This window comes from Plecotus auritus (genome assembly GCF_963455305.1).
Source record: "Plecotus auritus genome assembly, chromosome: 2".
Classification (NCBI taxonomy): Eukaryota; Metazoa; Chordata; class Mammalia; order Chiroptera; family Vespertilionidae; genus Plecotus; species Plecotus auritus.
The window spans coordinates 58,845,084-58,868,878 of NC_137771.1; the positions used below are offsets into that span (position 1 = coordinate 58,845,084).

The 23,795-nt window shown below is 44.8% G+C and overlaps 1 protein-coding gene across 1 annotated transcript in view; it reads left to right on the forward strand.

The window, feature by feature from the left end:
- The first annotated feature begins 13,892 nt into the window (after positions 1 to 13,892).
- The window catches only part of GIPC2 (GIPC PDZ domain containing family member 2), a 76,775-nt gene continuing 66,872 nt past the window's right edge, over positions 13,893 to 23,795 (forward strand). Inside the window, exon 1 of the mRNA XM_080655598.1 lies at positions 13,893 to 14,227. Coding sequence (XP_080511724.1) covers positions 13,988 to 14,227 — 240 coding nt within the window. The 5' untranslated portion in view covers positions 13,893 to 13,987. The remainder of the gene's footprint in view (positions 14,228 to 23,795) is intronic.

Below are 23,795 nucleotides of genomic sequence, written 5' to 3' on the forward strand. Positions count from 1 at the left end.
CACGATGTACCATGACAGGGTAAAATGGACGTCCCCGCTCAAGGAGAGAAAGAGATTTGCCCTTCCTTCCCTTTCTTGTTCCATTGTAGCCCTCAATGGATTGGATGATGCCTACTTACACTGGTGAGGGCAATCTCTTTTTCAGTGTTTCAATCTCGTTTTTTCCATCTCTTTTTCAGTGTTTCTTTTTCAGAAACTTCCTCACAGACACACCCAGAATAATGTTTTGCCAGAACAATGTTCCTTAGCCTATCTAATTGACACAAATTAACCATCACACATAGTAAGCACTTAAATCATGTTATTATTGTAAAGAAGTATGTTTCTTATTTTCCACTCAGAACACAAAAGGAAATTGTCATTGTTTTCATTTACTAAATGGATTACCTCACTTAAATAAGCACTTATAAGCATGTCTGGCTCAACAGTAAATATTAAATTTTCTGACTCATAGCATCTTTCCATTGAAAGTGAATTTAGAATCCTAATACCAGGCCTCAGTGCTAGGGTCTATTCATTCAATATTAATTAAACATTTAAGAGAAAACTATATGCCAGGCATTAGATTCATGAGAATTGAGGGTTTCGAGTTCCTGGCCAGAATGGTAGGAAAGCAGCAGAAGCTGCAACCTCCCTCTCTGATAATCAACCCTAGAAAAACTGTAGGGTTAGATGGAAACAGGAGGAACCCTATAGAGATTTGGGCGGCCTTGAACCAGTCTGTCAGGGGTGATGAATGGCAGGTTGGTGAGGATTAGTTGGAGGAAAGCTTAAGTCTACCCTTGCTTTTCTCCTGTGTCATCTTGAAACAGACATTGCAGGAAGCTTCACTTCTGAAGTTGAAAGCAATAGCCCAGGTTGCAGATGCTGATAACCGCAGAGCATCCCCAGGCCTTGGTGTTAGGAAGTGTTGATGAGAACAAACCAGACTGACTGATAGTCCTAGCTATTTATTCCTCCTCTTCTTTCACTTTAAAGCCCTGGGACTGGTGAATTATTTCTCTCAATGTGCTGCCCACTAAGGATTTAAAGGTAAAACTCCTACAACGTTGTTGCCTAATGAATAATAGCAAACAAGACCGAAGGGCTTGTATGCATGCATATAAGCATAACCAATGGATGAAAGACCTTGGGGGGTGAGGGCATGTATGGGAGTGGGGTGGGGGGGGGCAATGGGAAGATATGTACACATGTAATACCTTAATAAAAAATGGAAAAAAATAAATTGGGGGAGGGGGAAAAAGTGAAAAAAAAAAAGTGATCAATAGTGTTTAGGCAGGGCCTGGGGTTCTGTGCCCTTGGGCTCCTCCCAAGACCTTAAAGATTCTCTTGTCGCCAAAACCGGTTTGGCTCAGTGGATAGAGCGTCGGCCTGCGGACTGAGGGGTCCCAGGTTCGATTCCGGTCAAGGGCATGTACCTTGGTTGCGGGCACATCCCCAGTAGGAGGTGTGCAGGAGGCAGCTGATCGATGTTTCTCTCTCATCGATGTTTCTGACTCTCTATCCCTCTTCCTTCCTCTCTGTAAAAAATCAATAAAATATATTTAAAAAAAAAAAAAAGATTCTCTTGTCAATTTACATTATCAGCTAAAGTGGCTAGGGGTATGTGGTTAAAGTAAATAGATATCAGATCATTTCTCTTTCCATACAAAATGGACAATCAAATGAACTGCCCAAAGTTTTGCTTACTGGGGGGATTTTCCTTCACCATATGCTTCAGGGCAGTGTTGGGATGTAATACAGTAGCTCTCCATTTCTGGCTGGTGCCTATATAGTGTGAACATCCAGGCCTGTGTTTTTTCCTCCTTTACTTGGCACCAGTCTTGCCATATAATTTTAGTTTAATGGAATGCATTATTAATTGTATTAATAATGGAGTTCATGTTTCAACTTGATGATTTGGTTGACCAAGTAACATTCAATTCAAGAGGAGCACCTTAGGTTGCATAATCACATGGTGTCCGACCATCAGCTGGTGAGCCTCTACCAGCAAGTCAGGAGCTTTTCTTTTTTTTTTTTTTAAATATATTTTATTAATTTTTTACAGAGAGGAAGAGAGAGGAGAGGGATAGAGAGCCAGAAACATCGATCAGCTGCCTCCTGCACACCTCCTACTGGGGATGTGCCCGCAACCAAGGTACGTGCCCTTGACCGGAATCTAACCCGGGACCTTTCAGTCCGCAGGCCGACGCTCTATCCACTGAGCCAAACCGGTTTCGGCAAGTCAGGAGCTTTTCAAAGGGAAAATGGCTGTTGGCCACAGAGGACATGCCCTTACTCCAAAGTCCTAAGGCTTTGCACTCTGATTTTTCTATTGCAACTTATCAGATACGCCATCTATCTAACTGCTACTTCAGAAAACGTTGAGCTGAATTTTGAAAAGTGAGCAGGGGCTATCAGGCTGCCACGTTAGGAAAGTGCTTTCTAGGAGTACCATGAGCAAAGGGCAGTAGTATTTAGGGAACTGCCAGCGCTTTAGCAGGGTTAAAATATACGGTTTGATACAGAGGAGGAGGGAATAGGGGGAGAACTGGTGCTAGGTATAGGCTATCCTCAGGTGTTTGTATTTTATCCTCTAAGCCAGTGGTCCCCAAATGTAGGGTGCATCAGAGACACCTGGAGAGTTTCTTAAAACATGGATTGTGGGTTTGGGGTAGGGTCTGAGAAACTGCATTTATAAAAAGTTCCTGGGTGATGTTGTTGGTGCTCATCTGGGGACCTCACTTTGGACTACCATTGAAAGCAATGGAAGACAAGTAGCTTTAAGCAGTGAAGCAACACAATCAGATTTAAATTTACTAAGATCACTCATAGATAAAGGTGTGGCAGACGAATAGGAAAGATAAAGCACAGGAGAAATGAGCCCAGTTGGAAGACAATCAAAATGATTGGGTTAAGATATTATAAGGGCTTGAGTTAAAATTAGCAATAGAAATGGAAAGGAGGGGGAATACTTATTTCAACAAAAATTTAGCACTTATTAGATGCCAGCTACTATACCTTAGTATTTTGCCTTGAATTTTTGTGGCACTCTGGATCTTTTCAAAACATTTAAGATCCTGGTGAAAGGGCGGGGAGAGACCGACTCCATGTTCCCTTTGTTCCATGTCCTCCACCTCGTGGAGTCAGGTTCCCACCCTAGAACCTCTCCAAGAGCCCAACCCACACTTTTGAATTAGCCAATAGAAATGCAAGAGGAAAGTAAGCCTCGCCCTGCCCCCATGTGCAACCTGACCCCAACCAATCAGCAGAGGCCACACTACCTCACCCCTCCTACCTCTCCCAGGCCCCCTATAAATCAGCGCGTTTGGGGTCTGGGGCTTTCTCTCTCTCCACCTCGCCGCTGCGCCGGTGTGTGTGTGTGGGACTGAGCTCGAGCTAGCTCGATTAAAGGCTCTTTGCTTTTGCATCAGACTCGGCTCCCTGGTGGTATTTGGGGATCACGAAATCTGGGCATAACACTGGCAGACAAGAAGGTGCTTTCATGGCAGAGGATGAGATAAACTTTCTTTGGGGTAATGCATCTTAATTCCCAGAAAGAACATGTCTGCTGGTAAGAATTAGGTGTCAGCAAAAGGAAACCATCTTTTATTTTAACAACCATAAGGATGGTTAAATTTAAATTTTCTATTTAAATGGGGAAATACATTTTCACCTTCTAAATGATAAAGATTGATAAGAAAGTTGAAGTAGTCTTAATCTTTCTCACTAGACTTGATCTTCTTGAAAATAGACTTTCCTTCCCCAGCATTTAGGTCAGGTCTGCTACAAAGCAATTTCTTAATAAATGTTGAGTTGAATTTATGCTAAATAATTTATAATAGCAGACATTTTGTGGTATCTATTTTTAAAAATATATTTTTTATTGATATACTTAATATATCAAAGAGAAAGGGAGAGGGAGAGACAGAAACATCAATGATGAGAGAGAATCATTGACTCAATCACTGATCGGCTGCTTCCTGCACAACGCCCCCACTGGGGATCACCATTGACTGGAATCGAACCTGTGACCCTTCAGTCTGCACACCAATGCTCTATCCACTGAGCCAAACTGGCTCGGGCTATTTTTTTATGCTTTTATTTAAGAAAAATGTCCAAGGAGGCAGATTATGCAAAGTAGTCTTAAAGCATAATAAATTGAAACAATTTGGAAGAAGTAGACTGACTATTCTGAATTAAATATTAGAATATAGTGTATCATAAAGATAGATTGTTTACTTTCCAGTTTAGTTTAAAACTTGAAATACTTATTTGCTAAGTAAATGTACTTCAGGATTTGATTTAATGAGCAGATAAAAATATGGTGATTAGTGTAATCAATTGCTGAAAATTTCTATTACACTGTAAAATGATTGGATTGCAAGTGTTTTTAAGATGTCTCTTATAACTTTACTAGGGGCCCAGTGCACGAATTTGTGCACCTTGAAAGAAACTGTGGGCCGCAAGGCTGCAATGGGCATAGGGGCGGAGCTCAGCACATCCTCCGTGGCCCCCAGTCCCCTGTCTGCCAGCAGCCCTGCTCCCACTGCCGCTGCTCCCATGCGCTGACAGCGCTGGACCCGCTTGCACCCACTGACGGTACGGAGCGATTGGGGCCGGCGCCAGCAGCGGGTGTGAGCGAGGCCGGTGCCGTCAGTGGGTGCAAGCAGTGGCTGCTGCCCCGATCACCACTCAGGGGCAGAGGGAGGTGAAGAAGCCCTCAGGGGCGATTGGGGCCGACAGCCACTGCTCGCACCCTCTGACGGCGCTGAGCTATTGGGGCCAGTGCAGGGCACTGGCAGTGAGTGCAAGCGGCAGCTCTGGTGCCAGCAGCGGGTGCGAGTGGGGCCAGCACCGGCAGCAGGTACCAATGCCGAGCGGGACCGTGGTGCGCAGGAGCAAAGAATTTTCAGTAACCACCAGAGGCTTGTTCTGATGATAGCGACTGGAGCCCCACCTTGGTCTGGTGCCCCCGCTCACCCGCTCCACCATCCCACCATGGCTGACGCCTGCCATGTTCTGCACTCTGCCACCTGCTGCCGATGCCCACTATGTTCCGCGCACCCCCTGGTGGTCAGCACACGTCATAGCAACTGGTTGTTCTGCGGTTTGGTGTATTTGCATATTAGGGTTTTATATATATTCACTATTTATAGCAACTTTTCTTGATCCAAAATGTTTGAGATAAAATGTTTTGATTCATTATTTTGAATAACTAAATATACATCATGTTTAGATAGCCTGTTTTCAAAGTTTAAGAATACAATGAAATATGCCACATCAAACACAGAACATTACTTTGTTCAAATAATACTATAGGATTTTACAGTAACTCATTAATTTTCATCATGAACACCTAATGTGTAATAATCCTATGTAATGAAAGAGTAATATGCAAATTGACCATCACTCCAACACACAAGATGGCTGCCCCCATGTGGACACAAGATGGCCACCACAAGATGGCCAGCAGGGGAGGGCAGTTGGGAGGGACCAGGCCTGCAAGAAAGGGCAGTTGGGGGTGATCAAGCCTTCAGGGGAGGGCAGTTAGGGGTGACCAGGCTGGCAGAGGAGGGAAGTTGGAGGCAACCGGGCTTGCAGGGAAGGGCAGTTGGGGGCAACCAGGCCTGCAGGGGAGGGCAGTTAGGGGTGACCAGGCCTGCAGGGGAGGGCATTTAGGGGTGACCAGGCTTGCAGGGGAGGGCAGTTAGGGGCAATCAGGCTGGCAGAGGAGCAGTTAGGCATCAATCAGGCTGGCAGGGGAGTGGTTAGGGGGTGATCAGGCTGGCAGGCAGAAGCGGTTAGGGGCTATCAGGAAGGCAGGCAGGCGAGCAGTTGCGAGTCAGCAGTCCTGGATTGTGAGAGAGATGTCTGATTGCTCATTTAGGCCCGATCCCAGTAGGACAGTTGGACATTCCTCGAGGGGGTTCCAGATTGGAGAGGGTGAAGGCTGGGCTGAGGGACAACCCTTCCCCCCCCCCCCCCCAGTGCACAAATTTTGTGCACAGGGCCTCTAGTAACTAATATTTCTTAATCATTTACTATGTGCTAGGTACTGTACCACCTGATCTACAAATGTTATTTCATGTAACCCTCATATTAACTATAAGAAGTTAATATCTTTTTTATAAGTAATATCTTTAAGTATGAAAAATTAGCCAAGAGAAATTAAAAGATTTGCCTAAAATCAGAGTCATATATTATATATCATATCCTAATATATAAAAACCCAGGGTCCGTGATGACTGACCAAAGGCTCAACCAAACACCGGAAGTCAGTCCTGCAGTCAGTGCTCGGTTGCTGTGGCAACTCAGCACTGACTGCCGAGGGGGCTGCAGATCAGGCCCAGAGAGAGGCCCGAAGAGAGAGGCAGGGTCTGATCCGCAGCCTCCATGGCAGCTGTTGATCAGCCATTGCCTCTCTCTCTCTGGGCTTCGCCAGCAGCCACGCCTCTGTTTCTCTCTGGACCTCCGAGGGGGCTGCTGATCAGCCTTGCCTCTCTGATCAGGCCCATAGATAGGCCTGGAGATGCTGACTGGCATAGAAACCAACCAATCAGAACCAAATCTGAATGAACTGTAAGGAGCCAATGGCTGCCTAGGAGGCGGAGCTTTTGACGCTGACTGGCATAGAAACCGACCAATTAGAACCAAATTGGCTGGCAGGGGAGGGCAGTTGGAGGTGAGATCAGGCCTGCAGGGGAGGGCAGTTGGGGGTGAGATCAGGCTGGCAGGGGAGGGCAGGTAGGGGTGATCAGGCAGGCAGAGGCAGTTAGGGGTGATCAGGCTGGCAGGGGAGGGCAATTGGGGATGAGATCAGGCTGGCAGGGGAGGGCAGTTGGGGGTGAGATCAAGTCAGCAGGGAAGGGCAGTTAGGGGCAATCAGGCAGGTAGAGGCAGTTAGGGGCGATCAGGCAGGCAGGCAGGTGAGCAGTTAGGAGCCAGTGGTCCCAGATTGCAAGAGGAATGTCCAACTGCCGGCTGCTGGTGTCCGTCACCAGTCTGGATCACTCGGTGCCATCAGTGGGTGTGATCAGCGGCTGCTGGCCCTGATTTCCCCTGAGGGCTTCTCCACCTCCCCCTGCTCCTGAGGGGCAATTGGCGCAGCAGCTGCCACCGCTCTCACCCACTGACAGCACCGGCCCCACTCTCACCTGCAGCTGGCACTGGCCCCAATCGCTCTGTGCCATCAGTGGGTGCAAGTGGGGCTGGTGCTGTCAGCGTGTGGGAGTGGGGCTGCTGGCAGACAGGGGACCAGGGGCCATGGCAGGAGGGGCCAGGCAGGGGTGCAGAGAATGGGCCAAGACTCACCCTTGTGCCTACTGCAGCCTCGCAGCCCACAGTTCCTTTTAAGGTGCACAAATTTGTGCATTGGGCCCCTAGTATTATATAATACAAAAATGACTTAAATCAGGACTCTTTTTTTTTTTTTAAGTTTCTATTGATTTTTAGAGAGAGAGGAAAGGAGAGGATAGAGATATAGAAACATTGATGAGAGAGAAACATCCTTGATTGGCTGCTTCCTGCACGCCCCCCACCGGGATGGAGCCCACAACCTGGGCATGTGCCCTGGAGGGGAATTGAACCAGTGACCTCCTGGTTTTTGGGTTGGTGCTCAACTGCTGAACCACATCAGGACTCTTTTTTTTTTCTTAACTATATTTTTATTGATTTCAGAGAGGAAGGGAGAGGAAAAGAGAGATAGAAACATCAATGATGAAAGAGAATCATGATTGGCTGCCTCTTGCTGTCCTCCTACTGGAGATTGAGTCCACAACCCCAGCAACCTGGGCATGTGCCCTTGACTGGAATCGAACCTGGGACTCTTCAGTCCATAGGCCAATGCTCTATCCAATGAGCCAAACAAGCTATGGCTCTTCTTCTTTTTTAAAAAAATATATTTTTATTGATTTCAGTCAAGAAGGGAAAGGGAGAGAGAGATAGAAACACCAATGATGAGAGAGAATCATTGATCGGCTGCCTCCTGCACACCCCTGACCGGAATCAAACCTGGTACCCTTCCACTGAGCCAAACTAGCTAGGGCCACACCAGGACTCTTGAACCAAAACTCAGGCACTTAATTAATATCTTGAACAACAATTCCCCTGATTTACAACAGTTGTGGAAAGTATAGGAAATGATACCATCTCTGTATAACATTCCCTTTTGGCTGTTTTTTTCCATATCCTATATAATCCTATATAATAAAAGGCTAATATGCAAATTGTCCCCTTGACCGGGAGTTCAACCAGGGGGTGGGGCCTGCGGCCAACTGCCCGAGACTGGCTCCTCCCCATGGTAAGCCTACCCCCGATTGGTCCCCTTCCACCCTGATCATGGGCAGGGCCAGCCCACCAACTGCCCATGGCCCCTCCTCCCAGCAAGCCCAGCCTGCTCAGCCCGGATCGGGGTGGGCCGGCTGGACCCCACCCGGGCATGAATTCGTGCACCCGGCTTCTATTATGTACATATTCACCATTCCTATTTTTTTCCTTGACCTTTGAAAGGAAAGTGTAAAGCAGGATGCCCACTTAAAAATTCCATTTGGATCTTTAGGTTATATCTATGCCATGTAAGTCAACATTCTCTGCATTCTGTTTGGCAGATAAAAACTTCAGCCCTTTCTCGCTAAAATTACAGCAAAATCTGAATTATTTTATCTTAAATTACTGAGATTATATTGTGATGTTGAGTTTTCATATTAAAATATAAACTTTAAAAACTTTCTGGGTAAATTCAGTGTTCTAATTTTAATTACCAAATGTGGTGAAATATTTTTGGATAGCATTTACTAGTATAATTTATCCAATAACACTAAGGCACAAAATGAAAAAAAAATTTGGCATGTTTGAGAGCCTATCATTTGCATGTATTTCAAGTTTAAAATGGAACAGCTGGAGACAATAATCTCATAATCAGCTAATGAGTCTCCTGTCCTGACAATCTTTTTTTAAAATATGTTTTTATTGATTTAGAGAAAGAGGAACAGAGAGGGATAGAGAGATAGCAACATTGATCCACTGCCTCCTGCACTTCCCCCCCAGGGGTCTGAGCTGCAACCAGGCATGTGCCCTGACCAGGAATCGAACAGGTGACCTCTTGGTTCTTGGGTTGCCACCCAACCACTGAGCCACACTGGCTGGACATGTCCTGACAATCTTTTACCTTTCTCCCTAGCAAATGGATGGATAGTACTGTGACCCCACATTTCATATTTTTGAAAAGTAATGTCATTACTATAGGCTTTCTACTCTTACGTGAATATTTTTTCTTAGAAAATGTATATTTCTTTTTGTCTTTGCTATATCTTGACCTTAAAATCATTATGATTATCTTCAAAGGGTTATTTAGGTTATTGTTTTCACTGAAAAATATTTGTTTTAATCTATGTACTATTTGGGTTCTGTATAAAGGAAATTATTTTCTCAAATCTGAAAGAGTAATCAAAGGCTTATATATGTCAACTAATTACGATTACTATTTCCTATACAGTTCTTGAATGATTAAAATATGTGACTTTTGAATGTGGCTGCTCTCTAAATCCCATGCAGCCCTTTCATATTTATGTTATTGTAAAAGAACTTACATTAAATTAGCTTACTGTTCACATCTGTTCTTGCTTCTTTACTGTTTCATTTACCAGAACCTTGATGATGCAGAATAATTTGAATTCCTTGCCAGATGGTTTCCTCCATGGAGAATAATGCGTATAAAATACTGAACATTGAGCCAGACACACAGTAGGTGCTCAATGAACAACTACTTATTGTTACTGATTATTAACTTTATACTTCCCATTATATCACTTCATCTTCATTTCCTCTTCCCATTTTCCAGTTCTCTATTTCCAATTATTCCTTAAAAAGTCTTTGAATTTCAGCGAATTAAGGGTTATTTCTTTGTCTACTTGTCATCTTCAATTGTTTATTGTTGCCATGCAACTATAAAACAGGCTATCTTTAGTTCCCGAGAAAACTGCACATGGTTTAACAAATCCTGTGTTTATTTTCTCCCAAGTATTTGCTTACTGGATACATACATAACGGGTGGGGGAGGGGAAGGGGGTCGAGGGGGCGGCAGTGTTTGTTTCTTCAGAACTAACGTTACATGTTGTAGTTAGAAGCTATATTTGCTGGAAAAAACAAGTTAGTAAATTTATCTTATGATTCATTTGATGACTACATGTTTTCTTTCTTTCTACCAACAAAGTAATGTTATTGCTTTTGGCAGACATATAAGGTTATATTAATTTAATCCTGGTATTTTTTTTAGACTCATGCATATTTGATCTTACAGTTGATACTTTTAGGCTGTTAGAAAAACCAAATGCTACTGAGTGGAAATACTGTAGATCAATAATCTGGGTTGAACTGTAAACCTAGATGTAAAATGAAGACTTACTACTTTTGATTAATTGTAGTTAATTCATTTATCTTAGTAACAAAAGTCACTTTATTTTATGCAGTCATATTTACTGATATCTATTACTACATAGTACCATATGAAAATCTGAGAGGATACTAAAGAGTAATATAAAACATGGTTTCTACTGTAGAAGTCACCCCCGAGACTGTAGCCTACCCCATTCTTTTCCTGTTCTGCAATCCTCCCTCCCCACCCTACAAAGAGCTGCTCCTTGGCCACTCCCAGGCACAGGGTTGTGCATACCAGTGGTGCTGGCTGCCTGGACCCTGGAAAAGCCTATGCAAGCAGACTTGGGGCTATTTGGGTAGGGAAATCCAGGATCCTAGGTACCCAGAACGAGGTCTAGAAGGAAGGGCATGAGTTCTGGGTGACCATGTCCTTGATCCTGTGGACTTTGTACCTTGTAGGGTTTGGTGCACCTTGTAGGGCCAGAGCAGGTGTGCCTGTTGCTCAGATCTAATGGTAATATTGGGTCAGGTTATGTTATGAGTATACCTTGACCACCACCATGCCTGATCCCTTTATTAAACCATCGCCAGATATTCTTGAGTGTACCATCCATTTCCTTCTGTAGCTATAGCTGATACAGCTGGCTCCTTAAATGAGATTTACAGTTCCTATCTATGCCAATGCTGGGCTGACCAGCAGATCCTGAAGGACGGATGAATGATTACTCTGACATAGGATTGTTGTGAAAGAGAGGGCTAAGGGACTGCCTGGCTAAAGGAACCAGACAGCCTCAATCACCTGCTTCATTAGGTTTTTATTGTAACAGCAGTTTGAGATAAAGTTTATCTTTTAGATACAATCAGTAGGGTAAGTAATCTTGGGGGTCACATGTGTCTGCAGTGTCCTTTACGCAAGGACACCCAAAGATTAAGCATAAGGATTCCAGTAAACACCCGAGGGTCCGCACAGGCACAGACTTGTTTGGAAAGGTTAAGGAATAATTAGGGGCGCCGCCTTCCACACTCTCCTAAGTTGGAATTCTGATAAACAGGTGGGCTGCCTTCAGCACACTTCCCTTTTCAGAATGTCCTCCTTACAAACTTTCCACGTCTCCTGTGCTCCCCCACATGCCAGTACTTTTGCCCTATTTATTTGATATTTTATTTGACACAGCTTAAAGACAGTCTTCTTTTTGAAGTTTTTCTTAATTTCATACACTCTAGTGTTCCCTCATATTGTCTAGGCAGTGAACTGTTTATCCATACACTACATTGTGAAATTAGTTGGCTCTCACTTGGTGGGAATGCATCATTTACTTATGGTTTTCTCTACTCTTTTTTCATTATCCCAAGATAATTAAGGTAATAATATTTGGTGCTACAGCAATCATAAACAATAAAGGCAAATTCAGGCCCTGGGGTCCTGTGGCACTATTCCATTTTCAGTGAGTATGAACCAGCATATGAACTAGGATATGTTTATATTATAAATCACAGAAACAAAACACAAAAATTTTAACGTTACTCTAAAGAAAATAGGCTCCCCTCTCTTCTGCCAGTACAACCACTAACCTCATTTTTAGGAACATGAACTTTTAGGACTGAATTGATGTGAGAGGTGAGGGAGAAGGAAAATACTTGGTATGATGACTCAAAGATGTCTGGTTTGGGCCACTGGGTATGTGACCCTATTTACTAAAATCAGGAATAAAATAAAAAAAAGATGCTTTCAGGAGAAAGGATGATTTGAAAAATCTCAGTTTCTCAATTTGGGTTTCCTGCGGTACATTCCCTTTCTGGTAGACTAGACTGTGTATATAAATTTGGAGTTCAACAACAAAAACCAAGATCAAGCCCTGATGGGGCGGCTCAGTTGGTTGTATTGTTGTCCTGTGCACCAAAATGTTGTGAGTTCCATTCCTAGTCAGGGCACATAACCAGGTTGTGGGTCCCATCCCTAGTTAGGGTGCATATGGGAGGCAACCAATTGATGTTTCTCTCTCTCTCTCTCTTATCATCTCTCTTTAAAATAAATAAAAACAAAAAAATCAATAAACACATATTCTTGAAGGATTAAAAAATGAATAAAAATGCCTGGTCAGTATGGCTCAGTGGTTGGGCATCAATCTATGAACCAGGAGGTTACGGTTTGATTCCTGGTCAGGGCACATGCCTGGGTTGGGGGCTTGATCCCCAGTAGGGGGTGTGCAGGAGGCAGCCCATCAAAGATTCTCTCTTGTTATTGATGTTTCTCTCCCTCTTCCTTACTCTTGGAAATCAACATATATATAAAAAAACCAACCAAGACAATAGATGTGGTCATTCAGGGAGAACAGCATGCAAAGAACAAAAAAATGGCCAAAGAAAAATAGCCTTGGAGAACAGTTTCTGCAGTGTAGCAGTTAAAGAGAAGTGGTAAGGAAGTCAAAACAGAGGCCCTTAAGAGTGAAATCGTTATTGCAGTCAGAAACTTTCAAAGGTCAAGTAAGATAAAGACGGAAAAGAGTGAATCATAGCTGATGGATTACGAAGTGCTGACCAGAGTCAGAGCAATTTCAGTGGGGTGTGGGGGCAAAGTCTGATCACAGCGAGCTTAAGAGTAAAGGAGGACGGGAGGAAATGCAGCTAATAATTCAAGACAGTTTTGCTTTGTTGTGAAAATGTAGCTAGAGGCAGCTGCAGGGATGGAGGGCGACTTGAAAACAGTGTAAGAGATTTGGCTTTTGGCTATCAATGATGGCATCAGGTGGGGAAGGACAAGAGTCCTTAAAAGTAGAGGTTCTTAAGGAGTGAAGACAGATCAAGGGTCAAATAAAAAGAGATTTCTCTGAGTTTGGAGAAGGGGAGTGGGTGGAGTTACAGACAAGGGGTGGGGAATTCAGGGAGTTTACACAATACTTTGAGTAGGACCCTCAGGCAGGGTCCACTGCAGAGACCAAGAAGGGCGTAGGTGGAGCACTTTGGGAGAGTGCTGAACATTGGACAGAGAAAGCTGCCAGGAAGGAAAACGTAAAAAAGATTACTGAGAGGCACTGAGGGTATTTGAATATGAATTTGATGTGGCACCAATCTCAGAACTTTCCCTTCCAATTCTGCCCTGCACGGTGTAGGAAGGCGCAGAGAAGGCAGATGAAGGTGGACTTGAACTTTAAAATTCATATCCCCAATGGCTCAGACGTACAGACGCGAAGGCGCGCGTCCCAATCGTGTGAGTGCCTACCACACATTCATGAAAGGCACCGCAAGGGCCAGCATGTTTGTATTCTTAGACGTGTTGTTCTGTAGCTTCAGCATCCCAAGGCTTTTAAGGAAATCCAACCATTTTTAAAAAGGGGTTGGGGTTGGGGAGAAACCCGGAGATGAATTTCGAGAATGGGTATAACTTTTCCTCTCTCCAGATTCATCCGGAGGGATGACAGATGGCTGCTTAGGGTCCAGATGCCGCTCCTCGGGGTGGAGAAAGGGGCCCTGCCCCGCAGCAACCAGGCGGAAGCACCTGTGCCATTGGTCCAGCGGCCGCTCTCACCTGCGCGGAGCCCTAGGGAACGCGAGCGCAAAGTCCGCGGCGTCGCCGGGCCAAGGAGAAGGCGGCCGGCAGCGCAGGTGGGCCCCCCGCCCGCGGTCAGGCAAGATGCCCCTGGGGCTGCGGGTAAAGAAGAAAGCCAAGTCCAAGGAGACCTGCGCGCTGGTGGAGAGCGAGCAGGAGGGCGCGGAGGGCAGCCACCTCCCGGCACCCCCGCGTTCCCAGGCCAGGCTGGTTTTCTACACGCAGCTGGCCCACGGCAGCGCCACGGGCCGAGTGGAGAATTTCTCCAGCATCCGGGAGCTCTACACCAAGATCGCCGGCGTGTTTGAGATCTCGCCGACCGAGGTAAGGGCCAGGTGCCCGGGCGCAGCCGCTCGCCCTCTCCCCGCCTCTCCCACCGGCGGCGCTGGCGGAAATTGGCCCGGTGCTTGGGCTCCTCCTCGGAGGCGGCGGAGAGCCCCCGGGAAGCGCCCAGGGGAAGGGAGAGAGTCTGACCGGGAAGGGGAATGGTAAGTCCTAGGACCGAGAAAGGGGCATTCCCCGTGCTCGGAGATCCGGCTTTTGGGAAACCAGCGACCTTCCTTTCTTCCTTACCCAAACGGGGCCTGAGCGCCTTCCCAGACTTCAGTTCTAGCTTCGCGAATGAGAGCCTCCACTTTATTTGGACTTGACTCTCCTGCTTCCTCTTCAGGGGTGAGAGCGCCACGCTGAGCATCTCCCAGGAGAGGGGAGAACGAAGTGCCTTTCAGGGGATACCAAGCCGAGGCCCACGTTGACCCAATTTGCCCCTCATGTCACTAATACCAGAAACCCTGTGGTGCTATTTCCAATAAGCTTATTATCTACACTAATAAAAGAGAAAGATGCAAAGTGACTGTACCTTCGCAATGCCCACCAGCCAATCAGGAGTGAGTATGCAAATTAATCCAACAAAGATGGCGGATTAATTTGCATATGCTGGTGCCTAGCGGCCAGGGGTGGGGTAAGATGCTTCCATCATTGCCATGGCGACGATGTAGACGTTCTGTACCCCCCCCCCCCCCAGCAGCTCTGGGCCTCTGGAAAAGGCAGCTCTAGCAGGAGCAAAGGCGATGCCCACAGCCAGGGGAAGGAAGGCCCATTCTTGCATGAAACTTCGTGCATCGGGCCTCTAGTTTCCAATAAGGGTGGGCAACAGAGTTATACTTCATTATGTGGGATTAGTTAACATTTTCAGAGGAAATCAGCTCTAAATTTTACACCATATCCTTGAAAATGGACCGAAGTTTGCCTTAATTCCTAGTAGATGGACCGCATGGTGCCGGGAACTGGAGTTCGGTATCAGAATGATTTTGAAAGCATTAGTTTATGTGAACGTTTATGGGACCACGTCATTGACGCTTGCCTGAGTGAACTGCACCGGTAGGTGTGAGACGTTAGCCCAAGAAAGTGTTGGTCCACCTTTCAAGGAAAAGTACAAGATCTCATTGCCCTGGACTCCCGAGAGCAGGGGACTGACTTAGAGTGGCACAGAGCCAGCGGCATTTGTAGATCTGTTCTTGAATGTTGTTTATCAGGTCTGTTCCGGCGAAATTGAGGTCAAGGCAAAATTCCAGGAGGAGATGAAAGAGAGCTTGAAGTGTAACCTTTTGTTCTTCCAGGGTTCCCAGGCACTGGGGTAAGTCACAAACCTATGTGAATTATTTATATTGATGTAGCCTAGGACGTTTTCTTTGTAATAGGACGTTTCGGTTCAAAAAGCACTTTCACAGGAATAACGTCCTTTGATCCTCTCTAGAAGCGGCTGGTGTCGGGTAGTTCCTTGGGTCCCTAAGGACAGGATTGGGGGACTGATAAGCCTGGCGGTGGAGCCAGGCTCTACCACCTATTGGCTGTGTGGCCTTGCACAGATGTAACGTCCTTCAGTTTCAGCCATCTATGCAATCTATACAGTAGAGATCAGAACATCTACCACGAAGGGTGATTATAAAGACTGAAGTTTACATATAAACGGCAGGGGTTCAGAACCAGTCACCCCAAGATGTGCCTCTGTGGTAGATGAAGATTGTTTTGAGCTAAAGACAACCAAAACCCTGCTGGCTCAAGAGAAACTTTTGCCCTCCCTTAACTACTTAGAAGAACTTGAATAGGGGCCTTGCTTATCATATTATCAGAGGTAACCATTGGGTAAACTTCTAATTACTGAATATCTGCTTCTATCCTTCTGCAATGACCTTCCTCCCCTCTGAAGCCCTAAGGTGATCCTTAGCTCAGAATGTCAGATACACTTCATTTCCCCTTTCTGTCTTTGAACCTCTCATGTATATGGGGTAACCATATGTACCTGTGTATTAAACTTGGTTATTTTCTCTTGTGAATCTGCCTCCTGTCTCTTTGATTGTTAGGCCAGCTGAAAGAACCATGAAGGTAGAGGAAAGTTTTTCTCCCCCACAAAACCTATCAGATCGCATGGAATATGGTTAGGGCTTAATAAGTTGTAACTAATTATATTAATACCTAACAGTTAAATGAGGGGGCTGAAGTACAAAGTGATTGGGCCTTGGCCAAGAGCATGTAGCTAGGCCCCCCCCCCCAAAAAAAAAAGCTGGGCTGTTACTTAAATTTGGATCTTAAGTGAAGTTGTTAGCATACTTTAACTGGCTCTCCTGTACCCAGAGACTCCAGATTTACTAACTTTGCATTAAGTCTTCCTCATCATAAGATGACATTATTTTGAGCTCAAGATGCATTATTTTATTCAATCCACTTAATCCCTGAGAAGTATTATTCATATTCTTGCTTCACAAAGAGGAAACTGAGGCTTTGGGGCTCAAACATTTTTCAAAATTACACATGGTAAGTGGCAGAGTCTGAATTTAAACTCAGGTTTTTTTCTGACTCCAAATGCCATGAAGTAATATTGCTATATTGCTTCCCAAGTTTTCCATGGTGTCCCAGCCGTTGCTTGACAGTCATGTTCAATATTTTCAGTTTTCAATGCACTGACTTGCAAGGCAAAATTCCAAGATAATATAAACAAGGGGTTTTGATGTGCTATATCAAAGTTCATAAATTTTTATAACCTCAAATATATTAGTACTAGAGGCCCAGTGTATGAAATTCGTGCACTCAGGGGAGGGGGGAGCCCTCAGCCCAGCCTGCCCTCTCTTGCAGTCTGGGAGCCCTCGGGGGATGGTCCAACTGATGGCTTAGGCCCGCTCACTCTGGGGAGCAGGCCTAAGCCAGCAGTCAGACATCCTTAGCACTGTCGCGGAGGCAGGAGAGGCTTTCACCACCACCACTGCGCTCACCAGCCATGAGCCTGGCTTCTGGCTGAGCGGCGCTCTCCCTGTGGGAGCTCACTGACCACCAGGGGGCAGCTCCTGCATTGAGTATCTACCCCCTGGTGGTCAGTGCGTGTCATAGCAACCGATTGTTCCGCAGTTTGGTCAATTTGCATATTAGCCTTTTATTATATAGGATGTTTATGCATATACTAAACATTAATGCATGTTTTCCATTTGGATTAAAAAGAGTTAAGTATATCCAGGATAAAGTATTGGCTATTATAATATAGTAGGTCATAAATATCACAATAAGTTTGAAATAAAAGTCATGTATTAAAGTAAAACGAACACCAATGAGATCCCATTACCCATCCTATTCCCTCCGCAAGAGAAATAGTGATGTAAAGTTTTTGAGATGTCAGTGGGGACAAAACAAAAATTTTCCCCCTTACTAGGTTGAATACATGGTTAACTCAGAAGTCCTACCTTTTCTCTAGAGAGGTGGCTATGGAGATATAAATAGCACTGTATGAGGGGCTCTTTACTGAGGAAAATAGGGAAGGAGTGGCCTGACCTGATGTCTGATGCAGCTGATTCAGGCAAATTTACCGGGAGTCCATGATGGCTGGTGTGTAAGTCTGCAGTGTGATCGTTCCATCCTCACCATAGCAGAGAGGCAAGGATTCTTTTCAGTTTGCAGTTGGGCTAAGTGAGCCTTTGAGCATCTTGTCCAGAGTCAGGGACAGAGCCAAGATTCGAATCCAGGTTTTCTGGTTCCAAGTCCATTACATAGCAACTGTGAGATTCTTGGTCACTCTACTCAAATTCCAAATACAAACCAGCAAAGCTTCTTTTAAAAAAAAATTGTCTTTTCAATTAAAGCCTCAGACTTACTGCCTCAAGAAGATGCTGATGTGAAACTGACAACTGTGGTTTAACACCTATTCATGGTCCCTGAAGGAAGAAGCTAACAAAAGCTATGACTCACTTGCAGGGTACAGTCTGTGATCATTACCTTGAAACAGATGGGCAGTTATGCAAAAATCCCTTACAGCTGACATTGTTTTTTTTTTTTTTTACTAAAGGACTAAATGAGAAATCTTGTCTAAAAGAATAGTTAACTCATAACATTAATGCAGGGCAGTTTTACAAAAAGTTTAATATCATTTAAAAATATTCAGGTTATATAAATGAGTTGATCATTAAATTCCTGAGTCACAGTCATAAAATTTATTGAAGGGGCATTTTGAATAATTGACCACTGTAGTTATTTAGCAAGTAGTTTGTGCCATGACATGTTTTCTTAATTCTCTATTATGGGAAAAGATTGTAGGAAAAAGATAAATAATTTGAAAGAACTTTTTAAGAAATCAGTTTTATAGTTATATACTTAACATGTCCAGAAACAGAAAACTCAAGTTTCTTTCTATGTTTCAGAAATTATTTCCTTTAACTTGGTCATATTAAATAGTTCATTGAATAAGTGGATCAAGCAAATATAGCCCCTTCTCAATACATAAAGGCAGTCAAATAAAGCAGTGTACTTGGGAAGCAGAAAAGGCAAGAATTGTGATTTTCATTTCAAACCCCATATTCAACATAAAATCATGCTGTTATGTCTCTGAAAAATGAAAAAGACCTTCTCTTTTCACCTGCTCCCTTCTCTGATGCTATTTCCCCATTTCTCTCTTAGAGTAAAATTTAAAATTTGCTATCTCCAATGAGATGCATTCTGTATTTTCTCTCTGCTTGAAACTCCCCATCTTAACATAGAACAAAACTCCAAAATCCAATGATGAGCTACAGGCCCTGTTCCCTCTCGGACATCATTGTTCCTTCTGCTTCAGCTAGTTTCCTGGCTATTCCTTGACCTCTGGAGCCTGAGAGCTTTTGCACTGGCTGTAGCCTCACCTGAACCTCTTCCTGCAATTGCTCTTCCTTTAAGTCTGCTCCAATATCACCTTCTCAGTGCAGCTGGCACTGATCATCCCATTTAAAATTATAACAGCCCTATTCCCTTCCTCACTCAATGTTCCTCCATGGACACTAACATCCTATGTATATTTAACTTATCTGTTTTGTTTATTGTCTTCCCTCACCCCGTGTACTAGAATATAAGCTCCATAAAGGCAAGGATTTTGTGGATTTTGTTTACTGATGTAGCCCCAAAGGCCTGGAACTGTACCTGAAACATAGTTGGAACTCAGGAAATATTTGTTGAATAAAAGAAGCCTCACAAATATAGTACTTAAAATCCTGTAGCTTTAACACAAAACTCTAATACCGGTTACAATACCAGTATCTTATGTAGGTGTTAATATTTTAATATTGTGGTGTGAGGGAAGAGACCAGTCAGGGATGGGGGTTGGAGTGAGGAACATCACATGTATCTTGAAGGGGAGGAGGAGTAAGAGGGTGCAGGATGGAGACTGGGAAGCTAAGTAAGAGGTATTTGTATGGAATGCATCTCTACAAATTCCAGAAATTATGAATTTGGAGGCTCTGTTTGCAAGCAAAATTGCTTCATAGATGAATTACAGTGTATGGGGAGCTGCCTTGTGAAGCTTCCCAGAAACTGCTTTCTTTTCTCAACTTGCTGGCACTGAGCTCTCGTGAAAGTCAATCTTCTGTATTTATGTGGCGCTTCTGGAGAACATGAACTGCACTGCGGACTTTATCATTTCCCGAAAGGCAGATAATTGGCAAGGGAAACCGTGGCTTTCTGCTTCATAAATAGGAATTCTGGGAAGAACAGAATGAAATGGGGGTCACGGGCTTGCATATTGGCCTCCAAGGAAAAACAAATAACAAAAACACACCAAAAGTGAAGGAATTGGGAATTCAGTGTGAATTTTACTATTGAGCTCTGAGTACCATGAAGCCCAACACGCCGAGTAGAAAGTGTGAGAGGGAGAAAAGCAGCCCCTGATATCGGGGAGCTGGCCTGACACGTTCAGGTAGGCCTTGCACATCTCCTGTTTCACATAAATGGTTTCACAGAACACTGACCTCTGATAAGCCCACTCTGACTCTGATGGATCAAGACAAAAATAAGAATACTCTGTAATCATGTTTGAACAGAGACATGAACATGAGCGTTGTCCAAACCACAAAAATGACCAGGTGACCCCATTGCACCCATTTCCTGACAGTACCTTACCCAGAGCAAACCCACATGTCCTTGGACCTGCCCCCAAATTGCCTAACACAAGCCCAAGTCCTTTCCAACACCCTCTTCCTAAGCGCCCCTCCCCCCCTAACTCCCCATGGTGTGCTGTCTCCCTTGTAAGTCGCAAGAAAACTAGGGGTGAGAATTCCTGATGGTCCTTGGCTGGGCAGCATTGACAGTTGTCATTGCTGGATTAGTCCAAGGTGGTTTCTAAAGAGGCATCTGAATATGGTTTCCCTGATCCCACCCATCCTCTATTTTAATATTTTGATGCTCTGATCATATGTATCTCAAAAAAAAAAAAAAAATCCTTCAGGGCTCTCAAGTATTTACAATACCACGAACTGGGTGGATCACACACAACAAAAAGTATTGCTCATGACTCCAGCATGGTCATCTGGTGAGGGCCCACTTTCTGGTACATAAGCGATGCCTTCTTGTTATGTCCTCACATGGTGGGAGGGGCTGGTCTCTCTGGAACCTCTCTGATGAAGCACTAACACTTTTCATGAGGGCTGTATCCTCATGACTTAAGAAACTGCCTAAGACCCTACCTACTACTAATACTATCCCCTTTGGGGGTTAGGATTTTGATATTTTGAAAAAAATTTTTTGAGCATATACAAACATTCAGACCATAGCACTTACAAATAACCCACTCCAGCCAAATAATGTCTCCTATTCCTGCCTGCCTCTTGAGTCCTATATCCTATGCCTACTGCTCCAACTTCATCTAACAGTCCCTCTACTTCTTTCTGAGGCTGAGACTTTAAAAATAAAGCTTGTTCCTAGAGTCACTAGATGGTTTAGCTGCTCCATAAATGTCTGATAAATAAAAATTTGTGGATGCAGTAGGAGATAAAGCTGACGATGTAGATAGTAAGAATACAAATGTCCTTGAAGTTGTGCATATACTAGTGGCCCGGTGCACGAAATTTGTGCACGGAGGAAGGGGTTCACTCAGGCCAGCCTGCACCCTCTCCAACCAGGGGCCCCTTGGGGGGTGTCCGACTGCCAGTTTAGGCCCAATCCCACAGGTCGGACATCCCTCTCACAATCTGGGACCGCTGGCTCCTAAGTGCTCACCTGCCTGCCTGCCTGATCACCCCTAACTGCCTCTGCCTGCCTGCCTGATTGCCCCTAACCTCTCTGCCTGCCTGCCTGATTGCCCCTATCTGCCTCTGCCTGCCTGCCTGATCGCCCCTAACTGCCCTCCCCTTCTGGCCTGATCTTGCCCCTAACTGCTCTCCCCTGCCAGCCTGATCACCCCTAACTGCCCCTGCCTTCCTGATCGCCCCTAACTGCCTTCCCCTGCCAGCCTGATCTCGCCCCCAATGACCCTCCCCTGCCAGCCAATTTGGTTCTAATTGATCGGTTTCTATGCCAGTCAGCGTCAAAAGCTCTGCCTCCTAGGCAGCCATTGGCTCCTCACAGTTCATCCAGATTTGGTTCTGATTGGTTGGTTTCTATGGCAGTCAGCATCTCTGGGCCTATCTCCAGGCCTGATCAGAGAGGTGGGGCAGATCAGCAGCCCTCGTGGAGGCCCAGAGAGAAACAGAGGCGGCTGCTGGCGAAGCCTGGAGAGAAAGAGAGAGGCAACAGCTGATCAACAGCTGCCACGGAGGCTGCAGATCAGACCAGGCCTCTCTCTGGGCCTGATCCACAGCCCCCTCCGCAGTCAGTGCTAGGTCACCGCACCCGCACCAGCAGCAGTCAGTGCTGGGTCGCCACGGCAACCCAGCACTGACTGCAGGACTGACTTCCAGTGTTCGGTCAAGCCTTTGTTCGGTCACTATGGACCCTGAGTTTTTATGTATTAGGATTATTCAATAGGCAACGAGAATAACTCAAATGTTTTTCAGAAGAGGAATGACTCATGTTATATAGAGTAGAGACATAATCAACCATTCATTCACTGTGTCTTCTTTATAAATGTTTGGTTTAAGTTGGATATAATGGCATTTTCTAGAACTGCATAGTGTCATCTGAGATGTTCTAAATATATTACAATCATTACATATGCTTATTCTCCCTCATGAGCATCAGCCTCATTTTTGTATGAAAAACTCAAGCAACAAAACCCAAAAAACAAAACAAACCCAAACATGGCTCATTTTGAGAACTGGGATAGTAATCTAACCAGTTACCTTATAAAACCTCATTGCTAACAGGAAGATAAGAAATGGATAAACCTGGCCAGTGTGGCTCAGTGGTTGAGTGTTGACCCAAACCAGGAGGTCATGGTTTGATTCTTGGTCAGGGCTCATGCCCAGGTTTTGGGCTCGATCCCCAGTAGGAGCGTGCAGGAGGCAGCCGATCAATGATTTTCTCTTATCATTGATGTTTCTGTCATTCTCTTTCCCTTCTTCTCTGAAATCAATAAAAATATATTATTAAAAAAAAAAAGAATTGGATAACACTGTTGTTTTTTTGTGCTGGAAATCTCCTGAAGTTTCAGTGTGGACACAATTCTAGAATAACGTCCAAATTCCTGGCTAGGTGCCGACCACTCACAAAGCCCCTTTTACCTCACAAGCTGAGGGCTGGCCCCTTCTCTCACTGGCTCCCAGCACTCCAGTGGGCATGGAAGGCTCTTATAGGCTGCAAAAGATGGGGATACTTAGGTTACCTTAGGCAATTGTATGTATGTGTCTGATTGTTTATATTCCTAGGTTACAGGGAGATAAGGAAGCTTGGGATAGCCTCTGCACTGGGCAGTCAGGTGCCATGGACATCTAGAACATAATTCATGCTGTCCAGGTGAAAACAGTAGCTCTAGACTCTGGAGAATCAAGAGCACGTCAAGATGTCCTTCACCTTCCATCCCGGCCTCTCTCTCTCCCTGCTTCTTACTCTGTTCTTGACTGATTCTCTCTTCTCATCCTTTTGACTTTGCACCTTTAAGGCTCTTATTGCATCATCTTTCTGTATCTCTTGTTTCTTTGTCTCTCTACTTTTTTGTGCCTCACTCTGTGTCAAATTCAAACTCCCTAGGAGAGAGTCTCTGTGTTGGTGAGTCAGGGGATAGTGCAGGTGGGGCAGGACTCCTGGGCCTCTGGGTCAGGGCCTCATCTCTGGTCTAGTGTGCAGGGTCATGTTGTACAAAGACAGGTGAATAGTGGTGAAAGGGGTCCTCTTGGAGAGGATCATGGGCATGATCATGAGCAAGATTTCTTGAATTAGAGGTTTGGCAGGTATCTTCCATGTCCTATCCATAACATGAAACCTTTTTCACTTCCCTATGACTTTTATGCATTGTTCTTCCCTTTACCTGGAAATTTTTCTTCTACTCTTTCCCGGTTAACTCTGTTGAAAGATAAGCTGAGGCATGTAAAAAACTTTGAGTTTATTGGAGCAAAAATTGATTAGAATTTGGGCAGCATCAAACCACAAGTGGTTAGGAGCCCTCCATAGACAGGAGCTAGGGGCAAGGTTTTTATAGAGAAGATGTGGACTCAAAGCAAGGACATTATTTGAT